Source organism: Podarcis cretensis, assembly GCF_951804945.1.
Source record: "Podarcis cretensis genome assembly, chromosome: 6".
Lineage (NCBI taxonomy): Eukaryota > Metazoa > Chordata > Lepidosauria > Squamata > Lacertidae > Podarcis > Podarcis cretensis.
In genome coordinates, this window is record NC_137175.1 from 59,502,502 (window position 1) to 59,516,753 (window position 14,252).

The 14,252-nt window shown below is 44.4% G+C and overlaps 1 protein-coding gene across 1 annotated transcript; it reads right to left on the reverse strand.

Annotated features, from left to right (window-relative positions):
* Positions 1-1,085: 1,085 nt before the first annotated feature.
* On the reverse strand, positions 1,086-13,143 carry DHCR24 (24-dehydrocholesterol reductase). The gene is made up of 9 exons (XM_079982305.1): positions 12,447-13,143; positions 10,109-10,264; positions 7,710-7,815; positions 7,364-7,482; positions 7,013-7,276; positions 6,016-6,159; positions 4,872-5,069; positions 4,547-4,725; positions 1,086-4,140 (listed from the first exon to the last, which is right to left on the reverse strand). Exons 1-9 carry the CDS (start codon positions 12,675-12,677, stop codon positions 3,987-3,989), a joined length of 1,551 nt encoding a protein of 516 aa, XP_079838431.1. The 5' UTR covers positions 12,678-13,143; the 3' UTR covers positions 1,086-3,986.
* Between the last annotated feature and the right edge of the window lie 1,109 nt (positions 13,144-14,252).

Here is a 14,252-nt window from a genome sequence, read left to right on the forward strand (position 1 = left end):
TAAAGAAAGCACAGTTTGCAGTTGCTACTAATTCCTCCAAATATTGCAGACAATCAGGGTCAGGTGTTTTTAAAGTGCCTCTCCTTTGCCAGGGATCTTACCTGGAAAGTCTGAACTCGTATCAGAAGCACCAATACATGCTGGTTGATGGTGATGGAGGAGGAGGAGGAGCTTCTTGGCTCCAGTGTAATACCTGAAGTTAACTTGGCAGGTGTACAATGTATGTGCACATATAAACCTTGTGCAATCCTTCAATGCAGTCACACGAACAGAAATAGCAGCAGTTGCTAGAGATATAAGACTGTATCCCGACAGGGATGATTGGCATGAATACAAGTAGTTGTGTTTCCTATCAATTTGTTGTTTCATTGATGATTAACACCATTGAACATTTTCTTGCTTTTTTTGTGGGTGGGCATATTCCCTAGAGATCTCATAGGGTAGCATTGACTGTCACAGCATTTGAACACTAAATGGTTCAATCCTATTTGGTGTATGAAAAATTCTATTTAACTAGACCAACATGAGCCAACAGGATGCTTTCCAGATGTTGATGCAACTACAAGGACCATCATCCCCGACCATGAGGTCAACAATGTTAAGAGGGCACATATTCGTTACTTCTGAATTAGATAGTACTGAAGCACAAGGAATTGAAGTATTAATTCATTCTGTCAATTCCTTTAAGGACATTTTATTATACTTCTGAATAAATGTTAACTTGCACATAATGTGGTAAAATAATGCCAGGCAAGACCCTGTAGGAATTTATGGCAAGGTTTACTTTTGAGACATTTTATAGTCTAATGGCGGCATAAATTCTTTTTTTTTTTAAGGATGCAATACAACATATTCTATAAATATGGATGTGATCCCAGGATTAGAAATAACAGTTAAGTCTAGGAAAAAGCTAAAGATTGAATTTTGATAGCTTCAAAAATCCTATGAGCACTTCAAAAAGCTCCTGAACCCAGCTTCTATGAAGACCTACTTGAAAGTTTTCAAAGAGTTCTGCCCAATAAATGACATTTCCAATGCGTCTTCCATTTAAAGTGACTTGAGATAATAGAGACGTACAGCAAAGATCTTCTCAACACCATTTTATTCAGTCACATCAAAATAGCATATTTTTTTTATGGTCGTAGCGCAAGTTCTGCCCGAGAGCAGCAGTACAAAACAGCTAACAGTTGCAACGTAAGTACACTGTGGCTGCTGGTATAAAATTAGGACATCTGAGTGGTTGGGACTCTTTTTCACTATGGTTGTAGCAAGAGGACAAACACACTTGCAGATACAGCCTGTGATGAGAAACAGAACCGTGTGCGACACAAAGACATACTCTACAGATTACAGACTCTGGCACTCCCCCCCCCCCTTGCCTTTAGAACTCATTCCTGCACAGATAAATAATGGCAAGCATGGATTGCGCTGTCAACTCTCAGTCCATTTCTGGATTCAACCTATGCCCAACACACTGGCACAGCTACAGTGGCTTTTTACTGCTACTGCCGCTTCCTACTCTCACAAACATTACGATAATGGTTTTCAGATGTGCTACAGCAGTATATGCAGGGCTTTCCCCCATCAAGGAATAGTTATCAGATGGATCAATCTAAACACATGTGCATTACTGAGTAGCTAAAATATGCTCGTTTATTCTCTTCCAATAAATAAAACCATCAGCTGGTCATAAATAAAACCCCACAGACAGTAAGATGTTTCCATATTGTCTCATCAAGCCGAACATTTCTCCCTATGTTCAGATAAATAATTCCACATGAGAACTTTTGAGTCTTGGCTAGTCTTTGGATCAGATTTTGGTTAAACTTGGAGCAATGAAAAGGAAAGAAGAAACCCAAACCCACTTAACCTCTGTAAAACTGATGACACATGTGAAGCGAGTTTTATTATGGGGAAGTTCATGGCCCCAGCTAAACTTAACCTATTGCTATTACATTAAATTTTTAGGAAGCATTGATGTTAGAGGCGTTGGGGGCTTATTGCTTCGGTGCAGAAGCTTTACCCTAACAGAAAAACCACTAGCTTGTAGAATTGTGAAAAAGAAAACAGCCATGTTAACATTTTAACATTAATCAGAATGTATGGAAAAGGGGGGCACACATAAAAGTAAAGTTGAGGCCCGCTCCTCTCTCACTAGTGTGCAACCCAAACCCCTGGACCACTAAGGCTAGGTTTAATGAATTGTAGCCACTGCTACTTCCACAGCCCTACTGACAACACACCAGCCAGTGTGGAAGAAGCAGGGGGCAAAATTCCCCCTCACTAGAACAGCTCCCAGGCTGGGCTGGTGGCCTAGTTTGGGCCTGTGGCTGTCAGCAGCTGGGATGGCTCAGAATCCAGTTGATCACGTGTTGGTCTCCCAACCCCAGGTTTCTGCTGAATATCACCAGCTGTATCTGTCACCCACCTTTTGAGTGAGCACTTTGGAGGGCTTGATAGATGGCAACAGATCTCTCTCGCTGACAGATTTAGGCAGAAGGACAGCTCTGCTTCATCCAAACCCTCTGCCTTTTGTTGGGCAGGATGAGGGTAAAGAGGATGAAGAAATGGTATCCGTCCTCCTACAAGGCTGGCTGCGTGCAAGTTTGGCTTCTGGATGTACGTGGCTCTCTTAAGGCTTACTGAAAGTGGGACTTGTGGGTAAATGTGCATAGGATTGAGTTACATCATACAAAAGCTTAAATTTCCTTTCATCTACATGTGGGGTGCATGTTCCGACATTTTAAAAATCTGGATATCTATTCCTACCCCACCCGCATTTCCAAACGCTAATGAAGTCTAAAAATTAGGATGGCTAAAATGATCCAGGTCTCTTCCAGTTGATTAAGGCACTAAAAATAAAAATAAAAACTTCCTAAAAATAAAAGATACCCATGGTGAATACTGCCTTTCAAACTAAAGTTATCTGCATCATCTACCACACAAAACCCATAATTTGCTACACATTTCAAAAACAAAATAAAGCCTAAATTAGTTAGGCAACAAAATGAAACCACTTTGCTCAGTGTCTGATCAGTGTTGATCTTCTCCATGTATTATGAAAAATGAGGCCAATCTTGCATTTCTGACAATTCATTTAAACTGCTAATCCAGTGTTTGTTACCCAAAAAACAGATAATCATAGCATATTCTGTATCTTGTAGCAGCAGCAGCGATACCAAAAAGCAACACAGGAAAACAAACAAACAAAGGCCATCCAGCAGCAGTTTGCACTGAAGACTTGTAGAACTGGGGGCAAGAGGGAGAACAGACAAAAGCAACATCATTTATAAACAGGAAAGATAAATGCATCAATCCCTCCACAGTGCATACCAGCAAGTCTTCCCCTGCATCAAAGAAACCTTGATGGACACAACTAAAGAAAAACGTAATTCAAAGTAAAAGAGAGAGGCTGAACAATTCAAATTGCCTGCAAACCATAACTTCCAACGCTTTCAGACAGACAGGTCTACAACTGTGAATCTAATGCATGGTTACTTTTAACAATTCAAATGGAAATCCTGGGAAAGCTTAGTGATATGGTATAGGCAACAGTGACGTAATTTAAAGGCAGTCTCATTTGGCAGGTATTTGGCACTACCCTCGCGTAGAGGTGATGTTCTAAATTACAGGATCCCATCCCATTACATTTGTAGTAGTGAAGCTCCTATCAAACTCCCACTGGCAATTGCTAGCTAGACTGCAGTTCTAGCATCCTCAAAACTCAGATTTTCCCCATTTTTCTACAGGAAACCACTAAAAGATCTATAGCAAACCTATAATTAAACCTTATAGGAATTTCCATTTCTAAGCTATAAGATTATTAAGTGTAGATTTTTTTCATATAAAGGCAGGAGTTTATATCTCTTAAATCACAAATATGCTTGAAGTCTTTGGGACAGCAACAACATGCTTTCGTTAAGGACAGAGCAATTAGTTATTGTAAAATCCAGCTTCACCCAATTTCTTGCTCAGGTGAGTCCGATTTAATGTCTTGCAGATTTGCAGATTTTATCATACACCTCTGGAAAAGCATCATTACAATGAAGTTGCTTCCTCAGCTTGTGGTACAGCGAGCCATCAAACATTTCCCAGAATTCCTCACGGGTCATATAGCAATCAGCATACAACATCTGAAAACTAAAAGGAAGAACGAAAAACAGATCTTAAAATTGTTGCATCAGAAGCCGCAGAAACTATTGCTCATTTCTTAGGCTATTTTGCCAGCACAAACGTTCAGATGTTATCCTAAAGGAACCCTTTTGTCTAGTCCCCAGTACTCCAATAGAACGTCATGAAACCAATTCTGAATTTTAGAACAGAAAACACTTCAGACTGCCCAGTAGCCCCAAAAGGGAAGTCTGTCATAGCAGCTTATAATGAAGCACGTTTTTGTTAAATAATATATGCCTTCAGGTAAAAAGGATCCTTAAAAAAACCCTGACCAATAAAAAATTAAGTTAAAATTTTTTTTGTTTTTGCAACATCATCATGCAGCAAGCTGAAAAGGTAACTGCAAGAGAGAATGCCTTTTCGGGACCCTTACCCATGAACACTCCTTACAAACTTTTCTATTTGCCTGGTGGAAGCCTTAGCTTCGAAGTATTTTGTTTTGGGCTCTCCGTAGGCTCCCACGTCCACATAGAGCTCTGCTTCATCTCCTTTTGGGTGGATCATGCCAGGGTTATTGGGCAAGATGAAGGGGCAGAGCCACAGAGGATAAACCTAGAGACAACGGAAGAACAAAAAAAATCACGACAAAGCAATACATGGGAGCCACTACCCAGCCCTTCTGAATCCTGTAGTTGAGACATGTTTTGTTTAACTACTGCTACTAAGAACAACCTAGAAGGTAGGAAAGATGCTCTTACTTTGATGTCACTGTGGAAGGTTTCGATACATTGCTCAAGGCTTTTCATGGGGACCATCATGTCTTGTACAACGTGATGCTGCTCATAGAGCTTCCGAATTGCTTCTCCTTGGGTCAGTTTTAAGAGGGAGATTTTAGGAGGAACCATCCAACCAAACAGGTAGCGGAAAACAGGGTTATTGCCAAATGGGATGATATCCTAGAAAACAGACCAAATGCATGTTGTGAGAAAGCTACACGTTTCAAATCTGGATTGCCGACTTCAGAAATAACTCTGCCTTAAAAAACATCACCTCAACTCTTTTTCATCATTCATTTATTTTAACAAAATTCACATGCTGCTTGATTGAAATAAAACCTGTACAGTGGTACCTCGGGTTAAGTACTTAATTTGTTCCAGAGGTCCGTTCTTAACCTGAAACTGTTCTTAACCTGAAGCACCACTTTAGCTAATGGGGCCTCCTGCTGCTGCTGCCGCGCCGCCGCCGCACGATTTCTGTTCTCATCCTGAAGCAAAGTTCTTAACCCAAGGCACTATTTCTGGGTTAGCGGAGTCTGTAACCTGAAGCATATGTAACCTGAGGCGTATGTAACCCAAGGTACCACTGTATGCAGTTTACAAAAATCAAGTCAATTACAATTACTAGTGGCACTAATTAGTACATACAATAAAATAAAATAAAGCTACAGCACATATGGATTTAGCTAATTAGCGACTAATCCCACATAACATTGGAAGGATCTTCTGTGCAGTGAGCTGCAGCAGTCTGGGGAATGGCCGCAACCATTTTTCCAGTTGGCTCACATTGGCGCTTACGACAAGCCCTGAGGGGAAATGCCTACCCTTTGCTCCTGTGGCTTGAAATCGAAGGGCGTGGGCAAATGAAATTTTTTTTTGCCCTAGCCGCTGATCAACTGATATCAGGCAACCAACAGGTAGGCAGCTGTCAAACTGGCCCATGGGAACTGGGACACATCAGCTGGTCAGATCTAGTTCCTACCCTGATATATAATATAGGGAAGAAGTTTGGCCTAGTCAGCTATTTCGCTAACTAGGTTTATCATTACTAGAGAGAGGGTTGAATTGATAAGGATGTGTCTGTGGGCTTGACTGACAGCAAATATGGCACGAACTGGAACCTTACCTGGAGCTCCCAGAATATGCTCCGTGTATGCCTGTGATAGTATTGCCTTGCAGGGATATATTCTGTTCCCGTCTTGTTAGCCTTTAGATAGTTCTCCACATGCTTGAAAAACCATGGCTTGTAGTAGCACCCAATTCTGTTGATCTTAACATAAACAGAAACACAATGAACACACCAGCACAAAAGTTCTACTTTGCCTGAAGACAAAGTTTCATAACGTGGCTCTAATTACAGCTGCAATTGAATACAAGTTCTTTTAATGTTCAGCATATTTCTGCAACTGTTAAGAGTAAGATTGCCAAGGAAACACCAACAACAGGTTGTGTTGATCAAGGGTCGCTATGAGGGTTGCTGCTCCAGATGTTGCTGCACTACAATTCCCTCCACCCCTAAGCATTGGCCAGCAATGGCTGCGGCCGACTGGCAGTTCAGTCCAACAACGTCTGTAGGGTGACACACTGTCTATCCTTGATGTCAAGTCATGCAATGTACATCATTTACAGGCAAATGTCTGTATGCAATCAACACTGGCAATTTTTTTTGTAGATAAGAACTGCCTACAGGCCAATTCTGTGCACTTCTGTCAGGCAGATTGGTTTGCCCCAGGCCTGTGGGAGAAATAGTTTTGTAGAATGACCTCTCCCACCAGATTAATTATGTGCAAGACATTCCACTCATGGAATTGATCTGCCCAGTATTTTGTTAAACTAGTTTAACAGTCACTCCTCCATCCAGAGAACCATGGGAACTACTGTTCTGTAAGGGAGGCTGAGCTCCAAAAAAGAATTCGCAACACTCTCAATGAACTACTGTTCTCTAGGGGAAGCTATGGCATTACAAATATCATAAAAACTAAAGGAAGCCTGTACTGCAGATGGGCTCTCTAAACTTTAGAATCAATGAAGGGCAGAGATTGGTTTTCAGAGGCAAGTTTGGCTAGTTCTCCCCCCGCCGGTGTCCTATTTACCTGAAGAAGTGAAAGAATCAATGTTGTTACCTTACTATGATCAGCTTCATTGGTCAAAACTCCGGTCATTATGACAGCTTCTTCTAAAGAATAAACCAGACCCTCCACAAAATGGTTTTCTTTCTTCTCAGATTCTTCAGCAAATCTCTTGCAGATTGTCTTCAGTCCTCTCACAGGCTCATAATGCAGCTTCACATATTTTTTCGCTGGGATCATTTTTATTTCTGCTGCCACCAGGAAGCCCAGTGTGCCATAAGACCAAGGAACTGCATAAAATAGGTCTGAGTTCTCCTCCTGCAAAAAGCACGCAACACTAAGGCGCATACAGATACAGAGCAGGAATAATGTCACAAACCACAGCAAATTAGAATGTTATCTTACATGTGTACATCTCACATGGCTCCCATCAGCAAGAACAAGTTCATAGGCCACGCAGGAATGCTGAAACAGTCCATAGATGTGGGAGGACGATTCAATACCAGTCCCCATGATCAAACCACCTGAACAAGAGATCATGGCACAACAATCACATGAACTGTATTTTCATTTTCCAGAAGACTTACTTAAATAACAAGTGAATTTTCACAGCTTGTGAATCATACAGTGAGCATTAGATCTTATGCATCACAGAAAAGTATAAAAATAATTTGCTTTTAATTGCTAAGTGGAACTGTATTGAAATATTTAAGAGTTGTAGTTATATTTTACAAATCCCAAGACCTCTCACCTACAGTAAGGTCATCAAGTTCTGGTACCACTGGAATAGTCCAGCCTATGGGGTTGAGGTGTGCTGTTAATTGTCCCATTGTGACCAAGGGTTCCACACGGACAACCTAAGGAAGAACACATTTTATATGCCAAGACTGAATGCCGCCATCAATACAAATTTGATGCCGAAGTAATAACACAGAAATGCGCACTGCCCCATCATTTGGTGCACACCTTAAAAGTTACCTCAGTCTTTGTGAATCACGAAACACAGTGGAAAAGAAATACTTTAAACAGGTTAGTGTTGCAATCATGCTTGCCTATCCTGGATGTAATTAGGCAAATTAGAATCATTAGAATCATAGAGTTGGAAGAGACCACAAGGGCCATCGAGTCCAACCCCCTGCCAAGCAGGAAACACCATCAGAGCACTCCTGACATATGGTTGTCAAGCCTCTGCTTAAAGACCTCCAAAGAAGGAGACTCCACCACACTCCTTGGCAGCAAATTCCACTGTCGAACAGCTCTTACTGTCAGGAAGTTCTTCCTAATGTTTAGGTGGAATCTTCTTTCTTGTAGTTTGGAACCATTGCTCTGTGTCCGCTTCTCTGGAGCAACAGAAAACAACCTTTCTCCCTCCTCTATGTGACATCATTTTATATATTTGAACATGGCTATCATATCACCCCTTAACCTCCTCTTCTCCAGGCTAAACATGCCCAGCTCCCTTAGCCGTTCCTCATAAGGCATCGTTTCCAGGCCTTTGACCATTTTGGTTGCCCTCCTCTGGACACGTTCCAGTTTCTCAGTGTCCTTCTTGAACTGTGGTGCCCAGAACTGGACACAGTACTCCAGGTGAAGTCTGACCAGAGCAGACCAAATTACAACTAGGAAACCCGTAGCATGAATGCTTTAAGACTGAGCAGTGCAACAGTACTTTCTGCAGCAGACAAGGCAGCTAAGGTTGCACCAAAAACTTGAAAATTTGGCCCCAGAAACTCCTGTCTGCACTGTTTATCACAAACATATATACTAGTGCATGAACAAAGTGTAGGGTCATGCCTCTGTTCCTGGCTATTGTACCTTCCACTTGCTAGGCAGAGTTGTGTAAGCCAACTTCCCATGAACAGAAGCCTCATCCTTCAATTAGCATACAAAAATGGCAGGTTTCATTTCTTTCACAATCAAGCAGTTATCTACATTGATCTCCTTCTTTAATAATAATAAATGCATTTTGCAGTGGTTCCAACTCTACCTTTGGAACTGAGTCCAAAGAGTAGCACTGAGAGTGCCTTTCAACCCCTTGGTGGCTACATTAAGAACTTGCCACAGCGTACTATCTTACAGGTATCTCCAATGCTATTTACCGTATTTTTCGCTCTATAAGACGCACTTTTTCCCTTCCAAAAATTAAGGGAAAATGTGTGTGCGTCTTATGGAGCGAATGCAGGCTGCACGGCTAAGCCAGAACAGGGAGAGGGAGCGCTGCACAGCTGCACAGCGCTCCCTCTTGCTATTCTGGCTTTTGGATGGCCCCGCGAAGCTCCCCGTGCCCTGCGGAGGCTTCGATCAAAGCTAGACCAGCTATCCCACCGGCTATCCCAGAAGCCAGAACAGCAAGAGGCTATCCCAGAAGCCAGATCCCTCTTGCTGTTCTGGCTTCTGTGATTCAGAATCCCCCCCCCCCTTGTTTCCTCCCCCCCAAACTAGGTGCGTCCTATAGAGCAAAAAATATGGTAATATCTACATGAAGCTATTGGGATCGGTCATTATGAGTTTTGGGGCAAGGTGCCATCAGTATGCTCATGAAACTCAGCTCTATCTCCGTAACATCTGAAGTGGGAGAGGCTGTACAGCCCCACTTAGATGCAGTGGTGAAATGGATGAGGAAAAACAAGCAGAGCTTGAATCCTGCCAAGGTGAAGGCACTGAAGGTGAGTAGTTCCCATAAACACAGAGAAGTAGTGGTCAGTGCGATGGCAGCGTTTACTTGCCCTTCCGTCACTGGTGTTTCTACATATTACTGGGAGGGAGACAGGAAGGTGCAAGGAGTGCCAGATTGATTCCACCAACGAGTTTGCACTGCGCCAACCTGGCCCCTTGCAGTAAGCTGGAGTGACATGAGGTCAGGTAAGTGCTGCTGCCCCACTGCCTGCTACTAAGACAGAGTGAGCAAAAGATAGCAATTCTGAAGACACCGGCTAGTGGGGAAACATCCTCAGTAGTATTGCCACACCAGAGGTCCTGTGTCCCAAGGTCTGATTCTTCCGCTTCGGAATCATGTGCCTCATCCTTGGTCAGGCACCTCAAAGAGGACCAGAAAGCACAGAAACCAACAGGCTCAATGATGTTCAGCAATGGCCACATCCCTTGAACAAAAGCTCATCACTTAAATAGAAGGATCAATTCCAAGCTTACCATTCTCTCAGTGTCCACTTCCAGAACATCCATCAAGCTGATTGTTATATTTTTAAGCGTCTTCTTGTACTTTCCAACACGAAGAGACACTGTAAGCCAGCCAGGACGTCCTGTGCACATATATGTTTTTAGCCCTTCTTTTTTCCATTCTCGTACCTGCAAGAAAGGAAGATTAATTTAACACCTTATATATAATAACTTGATGTTGTTTTTGCAAGTAAACAGATCTGCATCTGAGAAAACTGATTCTGACTAGAAGAATCCTACGTACACTTCCCTGGAAGTCCCATTAAATATAATGGGGCAACTGAAAGCAAACATTTACTTAACAAAATTTATATACTGCTTAATTTAGAAAACCTAAGCCAACAGTTCCTGAACTCCCCCTCCCCCAGATTACTTGAAAATTCTTGAAGGTCTTGGTGGACTACTTAATGGTTTTTCTGCCTGTTCTCAGGATAGTACCTTTAACACAAAAGGTTTTAAAATTTGCATTGGTATTGCAATTAAGACAGAATAAGAGCCTACTAGGGCTGTGCTCACACTCCCACTGTGCTCACTGCCATTCCGGTGCAAATGCATCCTGGACTTTGTTACACTACTGTTTTATGAGTTTCTCCCCAAACTAGCTTCACACTGATTGAGAGTCCTTAAGCCATTCACAATTCATCTCCAGCCAAGGTGTGAACACTTCTACATAGGGAAAAGGTGTCACTGCCTGCCAATGCACTCTAGTGTGTACACAAACAGACACAAATCTTACACTAGTGGAGCCATGTTGATGTAAAAAGCTGGGGAGGGGGGACAGAATGAGCTGTGCTGCGAAATTCACTGGGGCAGCGGAAGGGACTTCACTGAGCTTTAAAGTGGTAATGTGAACACACTCTACTATCTGAAAAGCATGACAGCACAGGCCAGTCTGGCCTTGTTTGCACTGTGATGAGCAGAAAACTGCAGTGTGAGGTTAAAGTATCTCATGCTAATGAACCCCATTGGTGTGCACCGTGTTCTTCTAGCTCTAGCATGTCTCCTCTTAATGGCCTTTTCTCTACACTAAAAAGCCCCAAGTGCTGTAACCTTTCTACACAGGAAGTTGCTATTTTCATCAACAGGAACGAAATAGTAAAGGCTTGTTTGGTATAATGTTGTAATCATTCAACTTGTTTTTATTATTGCTTGTAAGCCGCTCTGAGCCTGGCCTTGGCTGGGGAGGGCGGGGTATAAATAATAATAATAATAATAATAATAATAATAATAATAATGACCTGTCAGGGAGACACATGGCACAGAATAGGCTCTCTGCAATTTGAATGCTTCCTGATTTATGGTTTCCCTAGCATCAGGCACATACCTACGCAAGCCACATATGGACTCCACTAATGTTTATGCCTGTTATCCATAAACAAGAGGACCACTGAAGACTAGGTGTCCCTTGTGGTCCTTTCCAACTCTACAATGCTTTGATTCTATGAAGAAGATACTGTCTAGAGAGCAATAATGTGCCAAATACTGGCACTGCTTTCTTGCAGCACCTTTCCTTCCACTTACAATTGGTTTGTGTAACAGTAATGGAATGCCTTCTCTGCTGAAATACATCACTACTTGTATTGACCATCTGCCAGTTTCTGAAAACACACCTGTTTGCAAGATGTGTCCCTTGCTATCTTCATCTGGGGCAACCCACTTTCCCACCTTTTAATTTTAATGGTACTGTTTTCTAGTGTATTTTAATGGCTGGGTTTTTAAATATTTTCTAAACTGCTCAGAAACCTACCCTAGCATTACAGTACATGGTATATAAGTAAATAAGATATTAATTTAGCACTGTATCACTGCTACAGGCCCACAGCTGATTGGTCAGGAACGGGGAAACTGGCTCCAAATCACATCAGCCTCAGCTAGCAAAGCCAATAGCTGGGATGATGGTAGTTGTAGTCCAACATCATCTGGAGGGCCACAGGTTTCCCATCCCTGCTTTGGTCCAAGGGTGCAGCCAGAGATGCAACCCAAAGTAACAGGGCAACAACATAATAGTCAGGATATCTCCTCTGAGTTTTTGTATGAGAAAAATTTCCAATATCAGCAATATCACAAAACTGCTAAAAAAAGGGGGGGGCACCAGACTCAATGGTTGCTGTGAGTAGTCCTGATCTGCAACTCAAGACTTCTATTTAGCCTCATTCAAACCTCTGGCCAACTTCCATGCTTGAAAACCTTTGCTCCAGGGAAGGAAGGCCAGGAACACCCGGAGTCTTACTAGGAAAACTGAACAGCCTGCGCTTCTTCCAACTTGTAAACCCTTTTGGGGGGACTTTCCCCCTCCGCCCGCCCTTCTCACCTGCTCCTGGATGTTGCGAACACGCAGGTTGTGCTGCCGGGGCGCGCTGTGCATCTTCTGCACCATCCAGGCGCGGAACTGGTAGTAGATGTCGAAGAGCACGGAGAGGGGCAGCAGGAAGAGGCAGACGAAGACCCAGCGGTGGTGGACCAGCACGTACCCGAGCCCCTTGTAGCGGGCCCAGAGGATGAGCAGCAGAAGCCCGACCCCGAGAGACAGCAGAGGACCCATCGCGAACCCTCGCCGGCACTCACTCACGCGCAACGCGCCTAACAACCCAAGTCGTTCTCCTAATCGGATCCGCTCGACTCCCGCAGCACCCAACAAGCCGGCACAACTTGCTTACCTAGCAGCCACCTGTTCCAACAACCCCCGAGACCCCGCTACCCTCCGCCGCCTCTTCCCACGTACAACGGTCAGCACCGTCTTAGCAGCGCCGCCGCCCTGTGCAAAGCAAGGCGGGCACTCGCCCCTCTCCTTTCCTCGCAACGGGGCAAGTCTCTTTACAGAGTATGTTTGGAGACCCAGGTTCAGAAGAACGGCGTCGGGGACACGCGCGCGCCTTCCCCACGACCGTGTCACCCCCGCTCGCGGACCGGCGTCACCCCCAGCTCGCGAGTCGACCGTTCCTTGCGCTCCCCTGCACAGCCCCAACCGAGCCAACGTTCGGCGCTTAACACCCGGCGCTCCGCCCCCGGCCCGACTCGAAGCGCAGCCCACCTCCCTCCTGGTTGGCCGGTCGGGCTCCTCGGCGGTGAGGAGAGGGACGGCGTCCAACCAATGGGGTGGCGCCGTTTGGATCGGATCAGGCGCCGAGTGGCGGGATTGGCTGGCTCGGGGGGCGAAGAGCTAAACACTCGTACCGGCCGGGTGCATCGGAGCAGCACGAGGCCAGTTGGCGGAGGGAGCGCCGCGCGCCGCCTCCCGCCCTAGGCAGGCATGCAGGCTGGGTGCTCTCCTTGGGAGGGGCGGGGGGATGACGCTGCAAGACATGCTTTTTTTGTATGGAGGACCCAACCCCCGGTTCTGTTCGTGAACTGATGTAGCCTTATGAGGCTTTGCCCTCGGGTGGGAAAAATATTGCGCCTGGGAAAGGGAAGTGGGAGTCAACAGACACTCAAGGAATAGTTTCGGAGAAAAGGCTTTTATTTCTACCATCCATGAACTGGTAGAAGGAGCAAGTGTGATAGTTCACAAAAGCATGCACGAGTTCACAATCATGTGCACAAGCATATATACCCCTTTCCAGTTCCCTCCCCCTTTCTCCTCCTTCCAGAGTCCTGCCCCATGAGTTCCTCTGAGCATGAACAGAAAGCTGTCTTGGGACTATTGGACTCTTGGCATCCTTCCCAGGAAAGGGGTTTCAGAGTCTTCAGATATGTTTCAATCTCTTGTTCTGGCATGGTTTCCGGACAGAAAGCAAGTTGCAGTGTGGTTCTTTAGCAAGGCCAGAAGGCATCAGAAAGGCCTGAGAAACAATGGACTGTATTCCCTACCTTTGTTGCAATCTTTTTAGTTACAGCAAGCGGAATGTTTCTGATGTTTAGCTAATGCCTTTTAGCTGCTGAGAAAAATGATTTTGAAAAGCTCTGAGAAGCTTTGAGCCTGCTTTGGTGGGGGGTGACTTCGGGCCTAGGTGAGGTCACCTGTCCTCACCTTCCTTCACTGACGAATAGTGACCCGTCTCTGGTACTGTGGAGGGTTCACCGCAAGTCATGCAATGGGGGAATGCCCGTCCTAAATTTCAGTCAGAACAAAGAGGCCTCTTGCTCGGATACCAAAACATTGGAGAGGGAAATAACGTTG